This window comes from Phaenicophaeus curvirostris, chromosome 11, assembly GCF_032191515.1.
Source record: "Phaenicophaeus curvirostris isolate KB17595 chromosome 11, BPBGC_Pcur_1.0, whole genome shotgun sequence".
Lineage (NCBI taxonomy): Eukaryota > Metazoa > Chordata > Aves > Cuculiformes > Cuculidae > Phaenicophaeus > Phaenicophaeus curvirostris.
This window is the reverse complement of record NC_091402.1, coordinates 21,662,397-21,682,160: the sequence shown is the minus strand read 5'-3', so window position 1 is coordinate 21,682,160 and position 19,764 is coordinate 21,662,397. Positions and strand designations below refer to the sequence as shown.

The window sequence follows — 19,764 nt, the reverse complement described above, 5'->3', positions numbered from 1 at the left end:
GAGGGGGTGAGAAGGCCTCCTTATTGCGTTATCGCGAAAGCGGAGTTAAGGAGGCAGAGGATGTGGTTAGCACCTCGCTCTGAGAAGGCAGGCACGTTTCTCAGATGATCATTATCTCCCATTTCGCAAGGACGGTTCTCTCCCTCTCTCTCAGCACTGAGGGCTTGGCCTCCTGCCCACCAGTATCTCCCTGCAGGTTTTACTGGTGCCCAGCTGTGCCACGGAGTGCATCCCCCCATCTCCCCAGCAGCTGCTGGTGGGACGGAGCCTTGGTCTGAGCAGGGCTGAGAACAGTTACCTGTGCCACCGCACATCTCCGCTTGGGCTGGGGTGTCTGAGACACCCAACGTGCCCCAAAACAGGCTTTGCAGCAGGAAGCTTGTGAGGGGGCTGGAGAACAGGCCTTAGGAGGAGTGGCTGGGGGTGTTTAGCCTGGAGAAGAGGAGGCTGAGGGGAGACCTCATTGCTCTCTACAACTACCTGGAGGAGGTTGTGGAGAGGAGGGAGCTGGGCTCTTCTCCCAAGGGACAGGAGACAGGACGAGAGGGAATGGCCTCAAGCTCCACCAGGGGAGGTTTAGTCTGGACATTAGGAAAATATTTTTCACAGAAAGGGTCACTGGGCACTGGCAGAGGCTGCCCAGGGAGGGGGTTGAGTCACCTTCCCTGGAGGGGTTTAAGGGACGGGTGGACGAGGCGCTGAGGGACATGGGTTAGTGATTGATGGGAATGGTTGGACTCGATGATCCTGGGGGTCTTTTCCAACCTGGTGATTCTGTGATTCTATGACACCGTGTCAGCCCAGCTGGGGCTGCAGCCGGACCAAATATGAGTTCTCCTCACTCCCTGCCAGAGGTTCCTCCAGCCCCTTCCCTTTGGGAAACTGAGGCACGGGGCGAGGCTTGTCCCACGCCGGGGAGAGGCGATGGCGTGAGCAGAGATGCTGGAGCAGGACCCCCCTGTTCCCTGGCAGCAGCTCTGGGAGCCTCATTCCTGCCTTACCGGGGGCTGCGGCGGGGACCGGGGGACCCGACTGACCCTGGGCGCCGCGATCGGTCCCCGCACCGCCCCTGCCTCAGTTTCCCCCGCGGTGCCCGGACGGGGCGGCCCCTCCCGGTCCCCGCCCCGTCCCCCTCCCCGGTGCCGGCCCCCGCCCCGCCGAGCCATGGAGCTGATCGAGCTGCGGGAGCTGCAGCCCGAGCCTCGCCCGGCCCGGGGCCGCCTGGAACGGACCAACGCGCTGCGCATCAGCCCCGCCCGCCGCCTCGGGGCCCCCCCCGGCTCCGGGGCGCAGCCCGACCCGCGGCTCACGGCGGCTCCGGGCGCCGGGCACCGCTTCGAGCCGCGCCGGAGAGGGCTCCACACCTGGTGCGACCTCTGCGGGGACTTCGTCTGGGGCGGCGGCAGAAAGAGCCTCCAGTGCCGCCGTGAGTACCGGCCCCGCCGGGCACCCCCCACCCTGGGCACCGGGCATCCCGGCACCGGGCATCCCCTCCTGGCACCGGGCATCCCGCTACTGGGCATCCCCTCCCAGTAAAGGGCATCCCAGCACCGGGCATCCCCTCCTGGCACTGAGCATCCCGGTACCGGGCATCCCCACCCGGTATAGGGCATCCTGGTACTGGGCATCCCCTCCCGGCCCAGGGAATCCCAGCACCGGGCATCCCCTCCCGGTAAAGGGCATCCCAGTACCAGGCATCCCCTCCCAGTAAAGGGCATCCTGGCACCGGGCATCCCCTCCTGGCACCGAGCATCCCGGCACCGGGCATCCCCAGCCAGCACAGGGCATCCCAGCACCGGGCATCCTCTCCGGGTACCGAGCATCCCCAACCGGTAAAGTGCATCCCGGCCCAGGGCATCCCCTCCCGGCCCAGGGCATCCCGGTACTGGGCATCCCCTCCTGGCACAGGGCATCCCAGTACCGGGCATTCCCTCCCGGTATAGGGCATCCCAGTACCAGGCATCGCCACCTGGCATAGGGTATCCCAGTGCCAACCATTCCCACCAGGCACCAGGCATCCCACTGCTGGGCATCCCCACAGGGCATCCTGGCACCAACTACCCCTTCCAGGCACCAGGCATCCTGGTACCGGGCATCCCTACCCAGCATAGGGCATCCCAGTGCCAACTGCCCCCACCAGGCACTGGGCAGCCCCATACTGGTCCTGCCCCACTGGGTACTGGTCCTCCAGGCACCCACACCAGCGCTGGGGCATCGTGGTACTGGGCATCCCAGAATTGGGCACACGCACTGGACATCAGGTGTTTTAGTACTGGGTGCTGGGGGCACACAGTGGGCACTGGGCGTCTCGGTACTGGATTCCCACACGGGGAACGAGCATCCTGGCACTGCGCATGGGCACCTGGACACCAGGCACTCACACAGGGCACTGGGCACCTTGGTACTGGGCACGGGGTATCTCATGATTACTCCCACCAGGCACCAGATATCAGAGAATCATAGAATCAGAGAATAGTTTGGGTTGGAAGGGACCTTAAAGATCATACAGTTCCTCTCCCCAGCTGTGGGCAGGGACACCTCCCACTGGATCAGGGGCTCCAAGCCCCATCCAACCTGGCCTTGAACCCCTCCAGGGATGGGGCAGCCACCACTGCTCTGGGCAGCCTGGGCCAGGGCCTTCCCACCCTCACAGGAAAATTTTTCTTCCTGAGATCTCATCTCCATCTCCCCTCTAACTCTGTCCTCTCCAGTTCATGCCCATTGCCCCTCGTCCCGTCTCTACAAGCCCTTGGGAACAGTCCCCAGCCCGGACCCCTGGGCCGTGCCCCGATGGCACCAGTTGTGGTGGGGACCGTGAAAACCCCCCAGGATCTGGGGTGCCAGGGGCTGGGTGGCCCCACCGACCCCCTGTCCCCGTCCCCAGACTGCAGCTTCACCTGCCACTACCGGTGCCGCGCCCTGGTGCGGCTGGACTGCAGCGGCCCCCCGGGCACCGAGGATGATGGCACCGAGCAGGCGCTGGAGAAGGACACCAACGTGGTAGGGGCTGGCCCGGGTCTGCGAGGGACGGGAGGGCAGGGGGTGGTGACAGGGGGGAGACCGTGCTGGGCTGTGCCAAAGTGTGCCGTGCGAGACCACGCCAAGCTGGGCTGTGCCATGCTGGGGGCACCCAGGCTGGGCTGTGCTGAGCCAGGCCGGGCTGTGCCAAGCTGTGCTGAGCCATGTCAGCTGTGCCAGCTGTGCCGAGCTGTGCTGAGCCATGCAAGCTGTGCCGAGCTGTGCTGAGCTGTGCCAAGCCATGCCAAGCTGTGCAAGGTGTGCTGAGCTGTGCTGAGCCGTGTCAAGGTGTGCTGAGCCATGCCAGCTGTGCCGAGTTGTGCTGAGCTGCGCTGAGCCGTGCCGAGCCATGCCAAGCTGTGCTGAGCTGTGCTGCGCTATGCTGAGCTATGCCAAGCTGTGCCGAGCTGTGCCGAGCCGTGTCAGCTGTGCCGAGCCATGCCAAGCTGTGCTGAGCTGTGCTGAGCCATGCCGAGCTGTGCTGAGCTGTGCTGAGCCATGCAAGGTGTGCTGAGCTGTGCCGAGCCGTGTCAGCTGTGCTGAGCTGTGTCAAGCCATGCCAAGCTGTGCTGAGCCATGCCGAGTTGTGCCGAGCCATGCCAAGCTGTGCTGAGCCATGCCAAGCCGTGCCAGCTGTGCTGAGCCGTGCCAGCTGTGCCGAGCCGTGCTGGGCTGTGCTGAGCCGTGTGATTCCATCCCGTTCCGATCCGTTCCGGGCCGCTGTGGCCGCTCGGGGCGCTCTCCTGCCCTCGGAGCCGCCTCCGCCGCGTCACCCCGGGCCGGGCGGGGCCGGGCGGGGCCGAGACAAACCGAGCCGGGACGGCGCCGGGCGAGCGGGGACGCGGGCTGGGGCGACCCGAGCCGAACCTGGGCGGGACCGAGCCGAACCGGGCCGGTACGGGGCTCAGCCGGCCTCGTACCGAGCTCAACCGAGCCGGGACGGGGCCGAGCCGGGCCGGGACCGCGCTGAACCGGGCCGGGCCGGGGCCAAACCGAGCCGGGACGGGGCCAAACCGAGCCGGTGCGGGGCTGGCGCGGGCCAAGCCCGGTCCGAGCCCAGGCGGGGCGGCCCCGAGCCGGGCCGGGGCCGGTGGCGGTTGGAGGCCGCGGGGCCGCGGGGCCCGGGCGGCGCTGTCGCTGCGGGGCGGCGCGGGGGGCACCGGGGGCAGCTCGGCCAGCAGCGGCTACTGCAGCCAGGAGGACTCCGACTCCGAGCCCGAGCTCTTCTACACCGCCCGCACCTCGCTCGGCCGCCGCCCGCGCCGCAGGCAGGTGGGTGCCCGCCGCGTGACGTCACGGGGGCGCGCGGTGACGTCATTGGGCGCGGTGACGTCATTGGGGTGCGGTGACGTCATGGGGCGCACCCCGGGGTTTGGAGGCAGCAGAGGGCAGGAGTGGGGTGAGCATGGGGTGAGTGGGGGGTGAGTGGTGGGCTGAGCATAGCCCTCCTGTGAGCTGAGTGTGGGGCTGAGTGGGGGGTGAGTGGGGGGCTCAGCATAGCCCTGCTGTGGGGCGAGTGTGGGGCTCAGTGTAGAGTGAACATGGGGTGAGCGTGGGGCTGAGTGTGGCCCTGCTGTGGGGCTGAGCTTGGGGTGAGCATCAGTTGAGTATAGAGTGAGCATGAGGCTGAGTGTGGGGCTGACCATGGAGCAAAGCATAAGGCTCATTGTGGGGTGAGTGTGGGGCTGAGCATAGCCCTGCTGTGGGGCGAGTGTGGGGTGAGTGTAGGTGTGAGTGTGGGGCTGAGCATAGCCCTGCTGTGGGGCGAGCGTGGGGCTGCTGTGCCCCCGGGCCAAGCAGAGAGCAGTGGGGTTAGTGGGGCTGGGGCTTTGCCGCCTGACACAGCGGCCCCTGGGGTTATGGGGTGCCTGGGGGTGCTGGGTGACCCCCAGAGCACCCTCACGGCCACCCCAGCCCGCAGGCCCCCAGCGGTGTCCGGCAGCGCCGTGGGGTGTCTGTCGGGGACCCCCGGCCCCGTGGGGACACGTGCAGCTCGCCAGCCCCATGCGAACACCCGTTAGTGGGTGCAGCGGGCGGGGGGGCGATCCGGGGCGCTTTGAAGCGGGGTGGCAGGGGCGGGGTGCCCGGCTCTCGGGGTGTTCCCACGGGCTGCGGTGCCAGGCTGGCGGCTGCGGGCGCTGTGCCGCGGGGACGCCTCTCTGATGTGGGGTGCCGGCGAGGGACGCCCAACCCCAAGGTGTCCTCGGGGTGGTTTTCCGCGTCCCTCGGGCCCTGGGAATGGGGACGAGGGCTTGGGGGTGGCCGGCGGTGGGGCCGCTGTCCTGCCCGTGGCTGCGATGAGCTCAGCGCTGCTTTCCGGACGCGGCCCAGCTCAGCGCCGGCGGGGCTGACGCAACCTGCCGTGTCTCGGGGCGGGCAGCGGGGTGGCCGGCGTGGGCAGACGGGGCCCCCCGGTCACAGCCGCTGTCGTGCAGGATGAACCCAGCGAGTGGGAGAAGACCGAGCTGGACCAGGCGCAGGTGGAGCAGCGGATCAAGGAGTACAACAGCCAGATCAACAGCAACCTCTTCATGAGCATGGTACGCGGCCCGCGTGGCCGAGGGGGGTTGCGGTGCTTTCCCTGGCCCCGCTCACCCCCTAACCGGTGTCTCCCAGAACAAGGACGGCTCCTACACCGGGTTCATCAAGGTGCAGCTGAAGCTGGTGCGCCCCGTCTCGGTGCCGGCCACCAAGCGGGTCCCCTCGCTGCGAGCGGGGCCGCGCGCCCAGGGCGTGAAGCGCCGCACGTCCTTCTACCTGCCCAAGGGGACCGTCAAACACCTGCACATCCTCTCGCACACCCGCGCCAGCGAGGTCATCGACGCCCTGCTCCGCAAGTTCACCGTCGTCGACAACCCCCGCAAGTTCGCCCTCTTCGAGAGGTCCGAGAAGGATGAGCAAGGTAGCACCTCAGGGTGGCCCTGGCCCCGTGGCTGTGGCCCCGTGGTGGCAGCTTCCCCTGGGCAGCAGAGTCTCCAGGGTGGTGGTGTCCGTGTCCCCATGGTGGCAGTTTCCCCAGTTGGTGGCATTCACAGCGTGGCAGCATCCGCACAGCAGCGGTTTCTCTCTAGTGGTTGTGTCCCCGTGGTGGCAGTTTCCCTGTGGTGGCAGCATCATCATGACAGTGGTGTCCCCATGATGGTTGTGTCCCTAAAGTGGTAGCTGTGTCCCCATGGTGGCAATTTCCCCTGGGTGGTGGCACTCCCACAGTGGCATCATCTCTGTGACAGTGGTGTCCCCATGGTGGCAGTTTCCCCCGGGTGGTGGCATTCCCATGGTGTCAGCATCCCTGTGACAGCAGTGTCCTCTCCGGCAGTGGTGTCCACAGAGTGGCAGCTTCCCCTGGGTAGCAGATCCCCGTGGTGGCAGCATCCTTGTTATGGTGGCATCCCCCTTGGTGGCAGCATACCCATGGCAGTGATGTTCCCCATGGTGACGTCCCCACAGTGGCTCGTTCCCTGTGGTGGCAGCATCCCTGTAGCAGCACTGACATCCCCGTAGTGGCAGTGTCCCCATGGAGACTGGAGGAGAAGGGGGTGTTGGTTGACAGCCGACTGAACATGGCATCTTGGCTTGGATCAGACCCGGCGTGGCCAGCAGGTCCAGGGAGGTTCTTCTCCCTCTGGACTTGGCACTGGTGAGACCAAACCTCGAATCCCGTGTTGAGGCTCTGGAACGAGTCCAGAGAAGAGCAATGAAGCTGGGGAAGGGGCTGGAGAACAAGAGGAGCGGCTGAGAGAGCTGGGAGTGTTTAGCCTGGAGAAGAGGAGGCTGAGGGGAGACCTCATTGCTCTCTACAACTACCTGAAAGGAGGTTGTGGAGAGGAGGGAGCTGGGCTCTTCTGCCAAGGGACAAGGGACAGGACGAGAGGGAATGGCCTCAAGCTCCACCAGGGGAGGTTCAGACTCGACATCAGGAAATAATTTTTCACGGAAAGGGTCACTGGGCACTGGCAGAGGCTGCCCAGGGAGGGGGGTTGAGTCCCCTTCCCTGGAGGGGTTTAAGGGACGGGTGGGCGAGGTGCTGAGGGACATGGGTTAGTGATTGATGGGAATGGTTGGACTCGATGATCCAGTGGGTCTTTTCCAACCTGATGGTTCTATGGTGGTGCTGTCCCCCTGTGACGCGTGGCCACTCTTGCAGTGTACCTGCGGAAGCTGGGTGACGATGAGCAGCCCCTGCGGCTACGGCTGTTGGCCGGCCCCAGCGAGAAGGTCCTCAGCTTCGTCCTGAAGGAGAACGAGACCGGGGAGGTGAACGTGAGTGCGGGGACCGGGAGGTGGCCGTGGGGGGGCCACCCCACGTCCCCGATGCGATGGCAGCCCCTGTGCCCGCAGTGGGACGCCTTCACCTTGCCGGAGCTGCAGAACTTCCTACGCATCCTGCAGCGCGAGGAGGAGGAGCACGTGCGCCAGCTGCGCCATCGCTACGCCCGCGCGCGCCAGAAGATGCAGGAGGCGCTGGCCACGCGCACGCCGGGATGACCGCGTCACCGCGCCTGCGGCCAGCACGTTGGGACCCTCGCCCGCCGGCGCCTGGGGGAACCGGGGAGGGGGGTGGACAGGGGCACCCCAGGGCCCACGGGGGCATCGCGGCCTCGTGGGGCTGGACCGGGGGCAGCGAGTGTCTCCAGGGAGCGTGGGTGTCCCCTGAGGGACTGGGTGTCCTCAGAGAGAGTGAATGTCCCCATAGGGAGGGAGTGTCCTCAGGGCAAGCTGGTGGCCCTGGGGGGGAGTGAGTGTAACCTGAAGATGTGGGTGTCCCCAGAGGGAGTGTCCTCAGAGCAAGCTGGTGGTCCTTGGTGGGGAGTGAGTGTAACCTGAAGATGTGAGTGTCCCCAGAGGGAGCGAGTGTCCTGAGAGAGCAAGTGTCCTCAGAGCAAGTTGGTGTCCCTGGGGGGGAGTGAGTGTCACCCGGAGATGTGGGTGTCCCCAGAGGGAGCAAGTGTCCTCAGAGCAAGCTGGTGTCCCTGGGAGGGAGTGAGTGAGTGTCACCTGAAGATGTGAGTGTCCCCAGGGGGAGTGAGTGTCCTGAGAGAGAGCAAGTGCCCTCAGAGCAAGCTGGTGTCCCTGGGGGGGAGTGAGTGAGTGTCACTTGAAGATGTGGGTGTCCCCAGAGGGAGCGAGTGTCCCCAAGGGGTGCGGATGTCCCTGAGAGGGAGCAAAATGTCCCCAGGAGGTGTAGGTGTCCCCAGGAGAGTGGTTGTTGTCCCTGGGGGAGCGAGCGCCCTGGGTGCGTGTGGATGTCCCTGGGGGGAGTGCGTGTCCCCAGGGGGGTGGGTGTCCCTGGGAGGCTGAGTGTCCCCGGGGGGAAGGAGGGCATCGAGCACCAATAAAGGCATCTGGGTGACGAGGCCTGGCCTGCAAAGCGTCCTTGGCGGCGGGGCTGGGGCCGGGGGGACAGGGGACACGAAGCACGCGGCGCGGGGCGGCGGCCACGGGGCTCGAACCGGCGTCCGCGGGGTTCGGGTGGGGCCGGGGGGAGGCGCGCGCGCGCGCGGGGCCCGCGCTGCGGTCACGTGATAGGGACACGCTCTTGGATCACGTGGAGGGGGGGTGTCGGTGCGCGCCGGAAGTGTCGCTGGCACCGGAAGTGTCGCAAAGGCGGCGGCGGCGCGCAGGGAGGCGCTCGGTCCCCGGCGGCTCCGGGCCGCTGTCCCTCCCGCCGCCCCCGCCGCCGCCGCCATGGGCGCCAGCGGCTCCAAGTCGCGGGGGTTGTGGCCCTTCGCCTCTCCGGCGGCGGGCGGCGGCGGCGCAGAGGGCCCCGGCGGGCAGCAGGCCCTGGCCCGGGCCCGGGCCGCGCGCGCCGCCACCCCCTTCGTCTTCACACGGCGCGGGTGAGAGGGCGGGGGGGGGCGGAAAGGCGCGGGGGGAGCTCCCCTCCAGGCCGGCCCGGGTATCGCAGGGCCCAGGGGAGCAGCCTCTTTCGCAGGGATCGTGGTGCCAACCTGCCCCATCGCCCGCCCCTGCCCCGTCGCCCGCCCACGCCTTGTCCCGTTGCGCATCTCTGACCCAGCGCCCGGCCGTGCCCCATCACCCCTGCCCCGCTGCCGGACCCTGCCTTACTGCCCATCCCTGCCCCACTGCCTGGCCCTTCCCCATCATCCACCCTCCCCCCATCACCTGTCTCTGCCTCACAGTCCTCCCCTGCCCTATTGCCTGTCCCTGCCCCAGCGCCCTTCCTTCCTCGCCCCCGTGCCCCTCCCGGCCCCATCGTCCGTCCCTGCCCCAGGCACACGAAGCCAGCAGCTGGTTGGCAGACTCTACCCACCCACCTCCCCGTTCCTCCCGGCAGGTCCATGTATTACGATGAGGATGGGGATCTCGCCCACGAGTTCTATGAGGAGACAATCGTTACCAAGAACGGGAGGAAGCGCGCCAAGCTGAAGAGGATCCACAAGAACCTGATACCTCAGGTAGCCGGGGGAGGGCGGAAAGTGAGTGGCAAAGTGTTGCAGAGACAGGTTTGCAGGAGGTCCTGCCCCTGGGCCTTCTCCCTCAGGGCATCTCCTTGCCAGGAAGGACATGCATAGTTCCACCTGCCTGTTCAATAGCGACAGTACTGTTGACAGAGGTGTGTTTTCATCTCAGTGGTGCTCAGGATTTAGCCTCCTCTTAAAATAAGCACCTGGGATTAAGCTAGGCTGGGTCTGGGACGCTGACTGAGGGTCTCGGTGCAGGAGGAGGGTAGCCTGCACGTCAGGAGGCTTCTGGGGGCATAAATGGAGAAAAGAGAGGATCAAACCAGGGTGGAGAGAGACCCTGTACGAGTATTTCCTAAGCAAGCAGAAAGGCAGGGCGGGTAGCGAGCTCTTGGGGTGAGCTGTTGGTGTGCTCCGAGGGGTGAGAGAGCTCTGCAGGCAGTTGTAGGGGAAAAGGATTCAGTGCTGCTCCTTGGGGTGACGTTCTCGCAGAGCCAGGCTTTGCCTGGGGGACTCATTTCTTGTCCATGTGGATTGACAATCACTTGGTTGGAAAGCTCGGCTCTGCCAGTGAGCGCAGGCCTGAGCCCCTGCTCTCCTCTCTGTCCTCAGCCCCGTTTCTGCCAGCGTGTCCTCTGGGTGCTGTAACAGGAGAAGGCTTTGACGGAGCATGGGAAAGGAGCCTGTAGCTGGCGTGGAGGGAGCGTGCATTCAGCAGACTCCCCTCTGGATAGAAAGCTGCTTTTCTTGTGCGCCAGCTGCCCTGGCTGCTTTCTCTCAGAGAGCTCTTTTCATTCTTTTAAATCCCAAGAATGAAAGGTGCCGGATGAAAAGCGCAGACAGCCAATATCTGCCAGTCACGCCCCAGCTGCTGCACGGGCAGTGCCTGGCAGAGCAGCTCCCTCCTTTCTCGCCCCGCTGAGCTCCAAACCCGCCATGTGTGGCAGCCAGCCACGCTGCCCTTGGCTCTGCAGGGATGTGTTCAAAGGGCAAAGCACTTTCACTGGGCGTGCCTGGTGTCATGGCAGCTGTACAGACTCCTGTCCCTCGAGGGCACGATGTTCTCTTGTCGTACGGGGTCACTCGTAGGGCTTGGGGCTGCTGTTTGGGGGTGGCTTGCTCACCACTCTGACTTTTCCCACAGGGCATAGTGAAACTGGAGCACCCTCGCATCCACGTGGATTTCCCGGTGATCATCTGTGAGGTGTGAGGTCCGGACATTGCTGCCCGCGGGCGGGAGGCCCTGCCCGCCGCCCCCAGCCTCCCCAGGCCAGGCTGCGTCGTGTTCCCACGCGAGGAGGACTCCGGGTGTGCGGCTCTCCCCTCACCTGGAGGTGAGGCAGGACGGACGGAGCCGGCCAGGCTGGGCTTGGCTAGCGCTCCTTGCAGGAGATGGGTGACCTTGTGCAACGACTGCTTAAAAACACCCTTGCTTGAGTCAGAAGACTAAAATACCTTTTGTAGCCTCTAGCCAACGTTTGATGGGTAACTGGAACTGCAAACGAGCTGCTGTGTGTGAGCTGTTAAAGGGAGAGCGAGCCTGCACTTCTCACCAGACAAAATACCCTGCTTCTCAGGTATGCGGCCCAGGGAGAGCCAGGGCACGGGAACACGCTGCCCGGTGCCCTGCATCCCTCGGGCCCGGTGGTCGGATGGCCAGTGCTGCGGCGTGCCGCTTGGCGTGGGTGTGATGTGACGCTCTCCGGGGCAGCTCTGTCAATGGAGGTGGGAGGCCGAGGGGTGGCCAGTCTCGAAGCACATCTGGCTGGCTGCTGCACTCCTCTTGGGAAGGGAATGGAGATCGGATGCCGCCATCTTCGACCTTGGTTGCTTCCCCCTGTGCATTTCCCTGCTTATGCCAGCTCTGGGGAGGTCGGCTTCACTGCTGCCTGCAGTCCCTCTGCCCACAGGAGATCTCTGTGGTCTGTGGGCACTGCTGGCGGCAGCGAGGTCCCCGTTAGCGAGCTGGCTCCTGCACCATCATCCCTCCGCTCTGGGGCCCGGCTGCCGGGCAAGGCATCTGCTTATAACATCCTCGCTCCCTGCTCTCATCTTGAACGTACCTCCCGGTGGGGTGGGCCTTGACAGAGCCAAGCAGGAAGGAAATCTTTACTTCCCTCCCTGTCCCCTGAAAACAATCGGTCGGTGTGCCTGCCCCGGCTTGGAAATCTCCCTGGCTATGTGAACTACAGTTTCTCCCGCTTCCCAGCTGGCGGCAGGAGGAGAAACGCGATGCACTTTAACGGGAGGCTTTCTGCTCCGTCTTGGAAGGTCCTGCTCTTTTCTCCTCTTTCCTCCTGCTCGAGAAGGTTGGGGTCGCCCTGGCGGCACCAAAAAACCTCTCACCCCCGCGTGCGGCCCTGGGGTGCCGAGCCAGCCACTGCAGAGCCGGGGAAAGATGTGACAGACACTGCCTCTCGCCAGCTCTGGGAGCCACTGCCTCCCTGCTCAGCTGCCCCGGACCGGCCGTGGGGCAGCGAGCGCAGCTTTAAACTGGGTCAGAGCCTGCTCCCCGCAGCAGCCGGCTCCGCTTTCCTCCTCTTTCGTTCCAGAACTTATTTACTTTCTAAGCACTTCAGACGTTCGCTACCTCGATTTTTAATTTAAGCCGCTGGCACTTGGCCGCCAGCCCTGTAGAGATCTCTGTTGGATGTATCCATCCCCACGCCCGCTGAGCCGCCTGGGCGCGGGGCCACATTCCCGGCCTCTGGGAGATAACAGCGGCGTGGCTGTTGCCGTCTTCCTGTCACCACCTCTTCCCTCCGTGTCCCCACACCCGCTGTTCCCTTCGACAGGGCCGAGCACGGAGGGTGAAGCACGGAGGGTGAAGCGGATGTGCTGGCTGCAACGGGCAGGGAGGCGGGAGGGCAGGGCTGTGCCGGCGAGCTTGTCTACACTGTGATGCTGGGCGCTTCTTTCGACATCTTTTGTTCTCCTGCTTGCTTGAAAGAGTCTTGTCTTAAAACAATCCCCTACTGAAGTGTTTCTTATTCGCACACCACCTGCTCTCGAGGCTCTCCTGGGCTGGATCTCCCTGGGAAGGGCATCCTTGGGGCTCTGACAGAGAGCAGGGGCTGCTGGCCCCAGGAAGAGGAGAGAAAGCTGTGGCTGGGGCTGTCCGAGTGTGCGGGAAGCTCCAATGAACCCACCTTGGGTACGGAAGAAGGCAGAGGAGGAGTGAGGAGCGGGCCCCTCACCTGGCTACCGGCCAAAATCCGGCTGACAAGGCAGGGCCCGAACCCTGGGAGGGAAGAGACGGAGACCAGCTTAGTGAGGATGCTTTTGTCCTCCCTGACAGGCTGCCCACCCTTCCCCCAGCGCATCAAACATGCTTCCCCCTATAAAAACACGCCTTCTCCCTCCCCACCGTGTCACCGGAGTGGCAGCAAACCTCGCAGGCTGCCAACAAGCCGCGTCCTGCTCCACTTCTTCCCAGGCTGATCCCAGAGCAGCCAGCCCCCTCCCCTCCGCCAGCCCCCAGCCCCCCTGTGGGAGCAGGGCCTTGGGAGGACCTGGAGGGATCTTAAAAATGTGAAGGTCGCTGTAAATAGTATTTGTGTCCACTGTGGTGTTGGAGCAAGCAAAAAAATGGAAAGTTTTCCTTGTGTTTTGGGGTTTTTTTTACAATTTCTGTGCGATGTTGTGCTTTTCCCATGTGGATGTGTAGCCGAACCGTATTCACTGACACTAGGCTCCTTGCTCCTCTAGCGCGTGGGTAGGACCTGTGGGGCTGGGGAAATGTACACTATTTATGGTCCTTCCTCCCAGTGCACCTCTCCACTTTTGTTAAATTTCAATAAAATTATTTGTAGAGCCCGCAAGTCCACGAGCTGCGTTCCTGGGGAGGGCGAGCAGCCAAGCCTGGGAGCAGGGAAAGGGCTTGGAGAGTTGAGGGGAGGCAGGCTTTGCCGTGCCAGGTTTCTGCTGCCACAGGGAAGGTGGGCTTTGCTGTGCCAGGCTGTTTCCTACCAGCGCTTTGTTTTTTTGAGTGGAGATGTTTGTGCACAAGTGGCTGAACTGGTGGTAAAGGAGGTGTGAGCCATGGCTGTTTCCAGGTGCTCAAGTTTGGCACGTGACGCTGGCAGGAGCTGGTAGCGTTGTCGGGCTGTGACGTCCTTTAAATATAAATCTAAATTGTGTTTGTGTAAATCTATGTAATGTTCTTGTTCGGGTCAGGAGGGTTGGAGCTCTGGCCGCTCTCCCCTCCCTCCTGGGGATGCGGGAGGCAGCCCAGCCTCAAGCCGACCTCTTCCCATCCCTCCACCTCAGCCTCGCGGGGGGGTGGAAAGATCCGCCTGTCCGCTCCCTCATCACTCTCCCTGCCAAATCCATGCCTCATTAATCACCGCAGCTTGACGATTTTCTCAAACCCGGCATGACCACATACTGGGATACTGCTTTCCGCCAGCGGTGCCGGCTGTCTGTGAGATGAGTGTGATCTCACTTTGTGCCCCACGTCCTGCTCCCGGCCGCCCTGCAAATGTTTTCCTGCAGCCACCACCACCTCTCATCATTTCCTCAGCGCAAGCCGGCTCGGAAACGAGCTGCTGACGAAAGCTGTAATAAGCATGAGTGGTGCCGAGTGTCCTGCCAGCACCGCGGCTCACGGGGGATGAGGCTCGGGTTTTTGCCCTGTGATCCACAAGGGCCCCAACCCCAGGAGGGGATGGATTGTGGTGGCCCCGAGGAGGACTGGGTGGCCGTGCAGGGCATTAAGGCTCAGTGAGGATAAAAACAGTGGTGGCTGTGGCTCGCCAGCCCTGGGAGCAGCTCCGAGGCCACCCCAGTTCCCCTCCTGGGGTGTCGGTGGGTGCCGACCTCCACTCCTGGCCTCATGGCCACTGTCCCCAAGCCAAGCGCTTTCCCTGGATCTATCTAGAGCGACTGGATGTGACTAACACCGTGTTATCCCAGCTGCCTGCGTGAGAGCCACCTGCACTGGCCCGTGACCCCGTCTCCTGGCGTGGCAAAGCCGTGCCAGGCTCTCCTGCCTGGCTGGGAATGGCTGAATGTCAGCAAGGCAAGACGGGAGAGGGGAGGCTGGATGTGTCCAGCTGACCCCTCCCCAAATCCAGGGTCTTCTCCGGGGGAAGAGAGGAGGGAAACTGAAGCAGGCGATGCTGATCTCTCCTGGGGGAGCGGCTGCGTTGTGTTGAGGGCCTCCAGCCCTCCCAGCCAGGCAGAGCTGTGACCTCTCTGGTCACCCTGCTGCCGGCGAGGCTGTGCAGGATGGAAAATTTTAGGCTGCCGGTGAAGGGAGCGTGTTTACTGCTCCGAGGGGAAGGGCAGCGCCTGCAGTGCTGGGATTTCTTGGCTCCCTGCAGTCTCCCTCGAGGGTTTGGCAGCCCACGTTTGGCCGATGGCCGATCTTCCCTGCCCCTTTCCCAGCCAGCGCTGGCATTGCCGACGGGCTGGGCCGAGCCGCAGGGCGCAGTCAGGTTCGGAGCAGCCAGTTAGGACGCTGCGCCCATCGCTGGTGACACCGGCACGCTCACGGTGAGAGCTTTGCCGCAGAAGTTGGCACGTAAGTGGGTCCCGCTCACCAGAGCCTTTCTGCGGGTGCCTGCGGCCGTGGGCTCGGCGCTGCCGGCGCCGAACAATGCCAGGCTCGGCACTCCCGCCCGCTCCCCAAGGAGCTGGTGGGTGGCCGGGGAACGCTTCCGCAGATTCAGCCCCGTTTCCTTCCCTCGCTGGCCCCGGCACACCCTCGCGCTCCGGCCGCAACGCTTCCTCCGCAGGGACACCCCGATGGCCCTCGGCGTGCCGGGGCCAGCCCTGGCCGGAGCAGGCAGGGGACAGCCGGGACGTGGGGACGGCCTGTGGCCCTGGCACCCACCGGAGCCTCGCCGAGCCCCGGGAAGGAAGCCCCCCCGGCCACGAAACCCGAGGGGCCGCGGCTGAGTCAGCAGCACCAATAGCTCCGGCCCCGCACAGGACGGCCTGGCCGGCACACAGCACCCTGGGGTACCACCACGCCAGGGACATCGCTGTCCTTCGGGTCGCCGCTGTCCCCTGGGGTCACCGCTGTTCCGGGCACACCACAGTCCTGGGCACTTCACCGTTCCGGGGCCACCGCCATCCTGGGAAGACTCCACTCTTCTGTGGTTACCACCATCTGGGGACACCGTCCTGAGGTCAACGCTGCCTTGGGGACACCGTCCTGGGAGCACCACCATTCCGGGGTCACCACCACCCTGAAGACACCACTCTACTGGGGTCACCCTTGTCCTGAGGACACCACCACCCTGGGGATCCCCCCATTCTGTGGGAACCCCCCATTCTGAGGGGACTCCCCTGTTCTGGGGCCACACCACCCTGGGGACCCCTCATTCTGGGGTCACCCCTGTCCTGTGACCTCCTGCCTTGCCGCCCCCCCACCCCGGGGCCACCACTACCCTGAGAGACCCCCCCCCATTCTGAGGGGACCCCACCATTCTGAGGGGAACCCCCCATTACGAGGATCCCCCCTATTATGGGGACACCCCCCCCATTCTGGAGTCACCACCACCCTGGGGACCCCCTGGCTTGGGGTCCCACATCACCCTGGGGCCACCACCACCCTGGGGATCCCCCCCATTCTGAGGAGACCCCCCTATTCTGAGGGTCCCCACCTATTCTGAGGATCCCCCCCCATTCTGAGGGTCCCCCCGCTCCCCCCCCCGCAGCGCCCCCTGCCGGCATCCCCTCCCCTCCCCTTTCCGCCGCGCGGCGGGGGGCGTGGCCTGTCGGGCCGTACCAAGCGCACCGAGGGGTGTGGGGGGGGTGCGGTGCCTCTCCTCGCGCGGTGCCGCGGCCCCGCGTGCGGCGAGGAGGGAGGGGGTGCGGCGTCCTCCCCCCCGCGGCCCCGCGATGGTTGGTCCCGGCCGGCGGGGTTTAAAGCGGGCGGCGCGGGGGGGGGGCGGTGCCGGGGGAGCCCGCGGCGGGGATGGCGTGAGCGGCGCGGGGGGCGGCGGCCGCGCTTTGTGTGCCCCGCGCGGACAAAGGCGGCGCCCGGGGCGGCGGGACCGGGCCCAGGGGCCGGGGAGAGGCGGGGACCGGGCCCAGGTGCCGGGGAGAGGCGGGGAGCGGGGGCTCGGGCAGCGGCGGCGCGGGCAGAGCCGCCCCGGGATGGGGCTGCGGGGCAGGGGGTGCCCGGGGGCGGGGGGGGGGGGGCAGAGCCCCGCTGCGGGCACCCCCTCCCGAGGCCCCTCCTGCCAGCTCTCACCCCTCCTGCCCCTTTCGATCCCTGTCCTGCGTCCACCTCCCGCACCCCGCTCCTGATCCTCCTCCTGCAAGCTCTCCCCTCTCCTGCTCCTCATCCTCCCCCTCCTGATTCCCCCGCTCCTGACTGTCCTGATCCCCCTCCTGCAAACTCTCCCCTTTCCTGCTCCTTCTGATCCCTCTCCTGTATCCCTCTCCTGCACCCCTGCTCCTCGTCCCTCTCCTGCGCCCCTGCTCCTCGTCCCTCTCCTGCGCCCCTGCTCCTCGTCCCTCTCCTGCGCCCCTGCTCCTCATCCCTCTCCTGCACCCCTGCTCCTCATCCCTCTCCTGCATCCCCCTCCTCATCCCTCTCCTGCATCCCCCTCCTCATCCCTCTCCTGCATCCCCCTCCTCATCCCTCTCCTACATCCCCCTCCTCATCCCTCTCCTACACCCCCTTCCTGACCTTCCTGCAGCCCCTTCCTGATCCCCCCCATCCTGACTCTCCTGATCTCCCTCCTCCCTGCAAACTCTCTGCTCTCCTAACCCTTCTGATCCCCTTCCTGCAAAAAAACCTTCCCCCTGCTGCATCCCCCTCCTGACCCCCCTCTTTCCCCACGGGCCCCCGGCAGGGCTGCGCGGTGGCACCCAGGGTGGAATTGTTGGGAGGGGGGTGTGGGGCAGGGTCCCCCCTCTTGACCCTCCAGCATCCCCCGTCCTGATCCCCCCTTCCTGACCCCCCTTCTGCATCCCCCTCCTGACCCCTGTCTCTCCCCACAGGTCCCCGTTGGGGCAGGATGCGCGGGGGCTACGCGGCGATCGTGGCCGTGCCCTGGTTGGCCCTGCTGGCCCTGGCCTGGCAGAGCCTTGAGAAGCCGTCGGCCGCCCCGCTTTTCACCCGCCGGCCCTTCCTGGTGGCCTGGAACATGCCCACCCAGGACTGCAAGCCCCGCTTTCAGGTCTCCTTCGACTTCAGCCTCTTCGACCTGCACGCTTCTCCCAACGAGGGCTTCGTGGGGCAGAACCTCACCATCTTCTACAAGGAGCGCCTGGGGCTCTACCCCTACTACACCAGCCAGCGCGTGGCTGTCAACGGCGGCGTCCCCCAAAACAGCAGCCTGTCCGAGCACCTCGCCCGTCTCCCGGAGAACATCAACAAGTACATCCGCTCGCCCAGCAAGGAAGGGCTGGCGGTCATCGACTGGGAGGAGTGGCGGCCCATTTGGGCTCGCAACTGGAAGCCCAAGGACATCTACCGGGAGGAGTCCCAGCAGCTGGTGTACCAGCGGCAGCGCCACTGGTCCCGCGAGGAGGTGAACAAGCAGGCGGTGTTCGAGTTTGAGTCGGCCGCCCGGCAGTTCATGGTGAGCACCTTGCGCTCGGCCAAGAGCTTCCGTCCCAAGCAGCTCTGGGGGTTCTACCTCTTCCCCGACTGCTACAACCACGACTACAGCAAGAACAAGGAGAGCTACACTGGGCAGTGCCCGGACGTGGAGAAGACGCGTAACGACCAGCTGGCGTGGCTCTGGAGGGAGAGCATGGCCCTCTACCCCTCCATCTACCTCGACCTGCTCCTGGCTTCCACTCCCAACAGCCGCAAGTTTGTGCGGGCACGGGTGATGGAGGCTCTGCGCATCTCGGAGCAGCACCACGACGGCTACTGCCTACCTGTCTTTGTCTACACTCGTCCCACCTACATCCACAAGCTGGATGTGCTCAGCCAGGTAGGGCTGCACCACCAGAACGTCCTTGTCCCAAGCCCTGGGATGGGGCCCGGCCGAGGTGATCCCTCTGCTGGTGTCCTGTCCTGCTCCCATGGAGCGAGGCGGCTCTGAGCACCGGTCATCGCCCTCGTGTGTCGCTGGCACGTGGTTTGGATGTCCCTGTGTGGGGCAGGGAGAGGCACCCTTTGGTGTGGGGGATGCTTGTGCACGAGGCTGGCCCCGTGTAGCAGAGCGGGGGGCCAGCCCTGCCTTCCTCCCAGGAGGAGCACAGTGTGGGAACCTGCAGCTCAGCCCCTCCGCGAGTGAGTGAGCGAGTGACAGGGCGGCATGAACGCCCCCTCCGTGGGCAGCAGGACTGGCGCTGATGGTCACCGTCCCTAAGGAAGTGCCTGGGAGGTGCTGCAGCACTCCTGGCTCCCAGCAACCAGGATGCCGGGGTACATGAGCCCACAGTCCTCGTGTTGTGCTGGCTTCACCCCTGAGGAGGAGGGTGGTGGTGGGGAGCCTTGTCCCCAGAGAGCTGGGACAGTCTCACGGCCTGGAGCAGGGATGGGTGTTGCCCCCCAGACCCCGCAGTGGGCTCTTTTAGGGTTGCAGGTACTGTGTGGGGCACTAACTGGGCTCTGTCCCTGCAGTCAGACCTGATCTCCACCATCGGAGAGAGCGCAGCGCTGGGTGCAGCCGGGGCCATTTTCTGGGGTGACGCCAACATCACCAAAAACCGGGTAGGTTTGGGGTCAGTGTGCCCCTGGGCAGGTGGGTGCTGGGCGGGGGGTTCACCTGGCTTGAAGCTAGGGTGCCCTCTCCATCTGGGGTGCTTCTTTCCCTGGGGCACCCCAACATGCCCCTCGTGATCCCCTTCCCCTAGGAATCGTGCCAGATCATCAAGAACTACCTGGAGGAGGACCTGGGCCGCTACATTGTGAATGTGACGACGGCGGCGCAGCTCTGCAGCTCGGTGCTGTGCCACGGCCGGGGCCGCTGCCTGCGCCAGGACAGCGCCGCCGACGTCTTCCTCCACCTCAACTCCACCAGCTTCCAGCTGCGGCGCCGGGACGAGGAGCACCCCCAGCACCCCCTCTTCTGGGCCGAGGGCCAGCTGTCCTCCGCCGATATCCTCTTCCTACAGACACACTTTCGCTGCCACTGCTACCAGGGCTGGCAGGGCAGCAGCTGCCGGGTGCCCGCTGGCCCTCGCAGCGATGCCCCCGAGCCCCTGGTGCCGCTCGCACTCGGGGCGCTGCTGCTGCTGCTGCTTGCGAGCTGGGGCTGAGCCCCCTGGACCGAACTGGCCCCCCCTTTCTGTGGCGGGGCGAGGGACCGATTTGAGGTGTCCCTGCTGGTGACACCGCGGGGTGGGGGGGCGAGCTGTGCGGCCCCCCCCTGCGCCCTCCTGGCTGGGGGATGGAGGGCAGGCTGGG

At 65.4% G+C, this 19,764-nt stretch overlaps 3 protein-coding genes across 4 annotated transcripts; all 3 read left to right on the top strand.

Annotated features, from left to right (window-relative positions):
- Positions 1-1,137: 1,137 nt before the first annotated feature.
- On the top strand, positions 1,138-8,373 carry RASSF1 (Ras association domain family member 1). Its single transcript, XM_069865748.1, has 6 exons — positions 1,138-1,426; positions 2,885-3,000; positions 5,454-5,558; positions 5,635-5,920; positions 7,163-7,278; positions 7,357-8,373. Exons 1-6 carry the CDS (start codon positions 1,165-1,167, stop codon positions 7,501-7,503), a joined length of 1,032 nt encoding a protein of 343 aa, XP_069721849.1. The 5' UTR covers positions 1,138-1,164; the 3' UTR covers positions 7,504-8,373.
- Positions 8,374-8,589: 216 nt separating this feature from the next.
- TUSC2 (tumor suppressor 2, mitochondrial calcium regulator) lies at positions 8,590-13,261 on the top strand. The gene is made up of 3 exons (XM_069865584.1): positions 8,590-8,855; positions 9,314-9,434; positions 10,585-13,261. The coding sequence occupies exons 1-3, from the start codon at positions 8,704-8,706 to the stop codon at positions 10,648-10,650; spliced, it is 339 nt and encodes a 112-aa protein (XP_069721685.1). The 5' UTR covers positions 8,590-8,703; the 3' UTR covers positions 10,651-13,261.
- Positions 13,262-16,358: 3,097 nt separating this feature from the next.
- On the top strand, positions 16,359-19,762 carry HYAL2 (hyaluronidase 2). Of its 2 annotated transcripts, none has more exons than XM_069865526.1 (4): positions 16,359-16,370; positions 17,400-18,343; positions 18,979-19,068; positions 19,212-19,762. In XM_069865526.1, exons 2-4 carry the CDS (start codon positions 17,417-17,419, stop codon positions 19,614-19,616), a joined length of 1,422 nt encoding a protein of 473 aa, XP_069721627.1. In that variant the 5' UTR covers positions 16,359-16,370; positions 17,400-17,416; the 3' UTR covers positions 19,617-19,762. The 2 variants fall into 2 exon arrangements, with proteins under 2 accessions (XP_069721627.1, XP_069721626.1); XM_069865525.1 differs by lacking the exon at positions 16,359-16,370 and adding an exon at positions 16,423-16,484.
- Positions 19,763-19,764: the final 2 nt, after the last annotated feature.

Bases quoted from the DNA above. Each gene is read 5' to 3' on its own strand.
- TUSC2 (XM_069865584.1), top strand. From the start codon at position 8,704: ATGGGCGCCAGCGGCTCCAAGTCGCGGGGGTTGTGGCCCTTCGCCTCT. The intron at 8,856-9,313 runs GTGAGAGGGCGG...TCCTCCCGGCAG, and splicing joins TTCGTCTTCACACGGCGCGG to GTCCATGTATTACGATGAGG. The intron at 9,435-10,584 runs GTAGCCGGGGGA...CTTTTCCCACAG, and splicing joins ACAAGAACCTGATACCTCAG to GGCATAGTGAAACTGGAGCA.
- HYAL2 (XM_069865526.1), top strand. From the start codon at position 17,417: ATGCGCGGGGGCTACGCGGCGATCGTGGCCGTGCCCTGGTTGGCCCTG. The intron at 18,344-18,978 runs GTAGGGCTGCAC...CTGTCCCTGCAG, and splicing joins AGCTGGATGTGCTCAGCCAG to TCAGACCTGATCTCCACCAT. The intron at 19,069-19,211 runs GTAGGTTTGGGG...CCCTTCCCCTAG, and splicing joins CCAACATCACCAAAAACCGG to GAATCGTGCCAGATCATCAA.
- RASSF1 (XM_069865748.1), top strand. From the start codon at position 1,165: ATGGAGCTGATCGAGCTGCGGGAGCTGCAGCCCGAGCCTCGCCCGGCC. The intron at 1,427-2,884 runs GTGAGTACCGGC...CCCCGTCCCCAG, and splicing joins AAAGAGCCTCCAGTGCCGCC to ACTGCAGCTTCACCTGCCAC. The intron at 3,001-5,453 runs GTAGGGGCTGGC...GCTGTCGTGCAG, and splicing joins TGGAGAAGGACACCAACGTG to GATGAACCCAGCGAGTGGGA.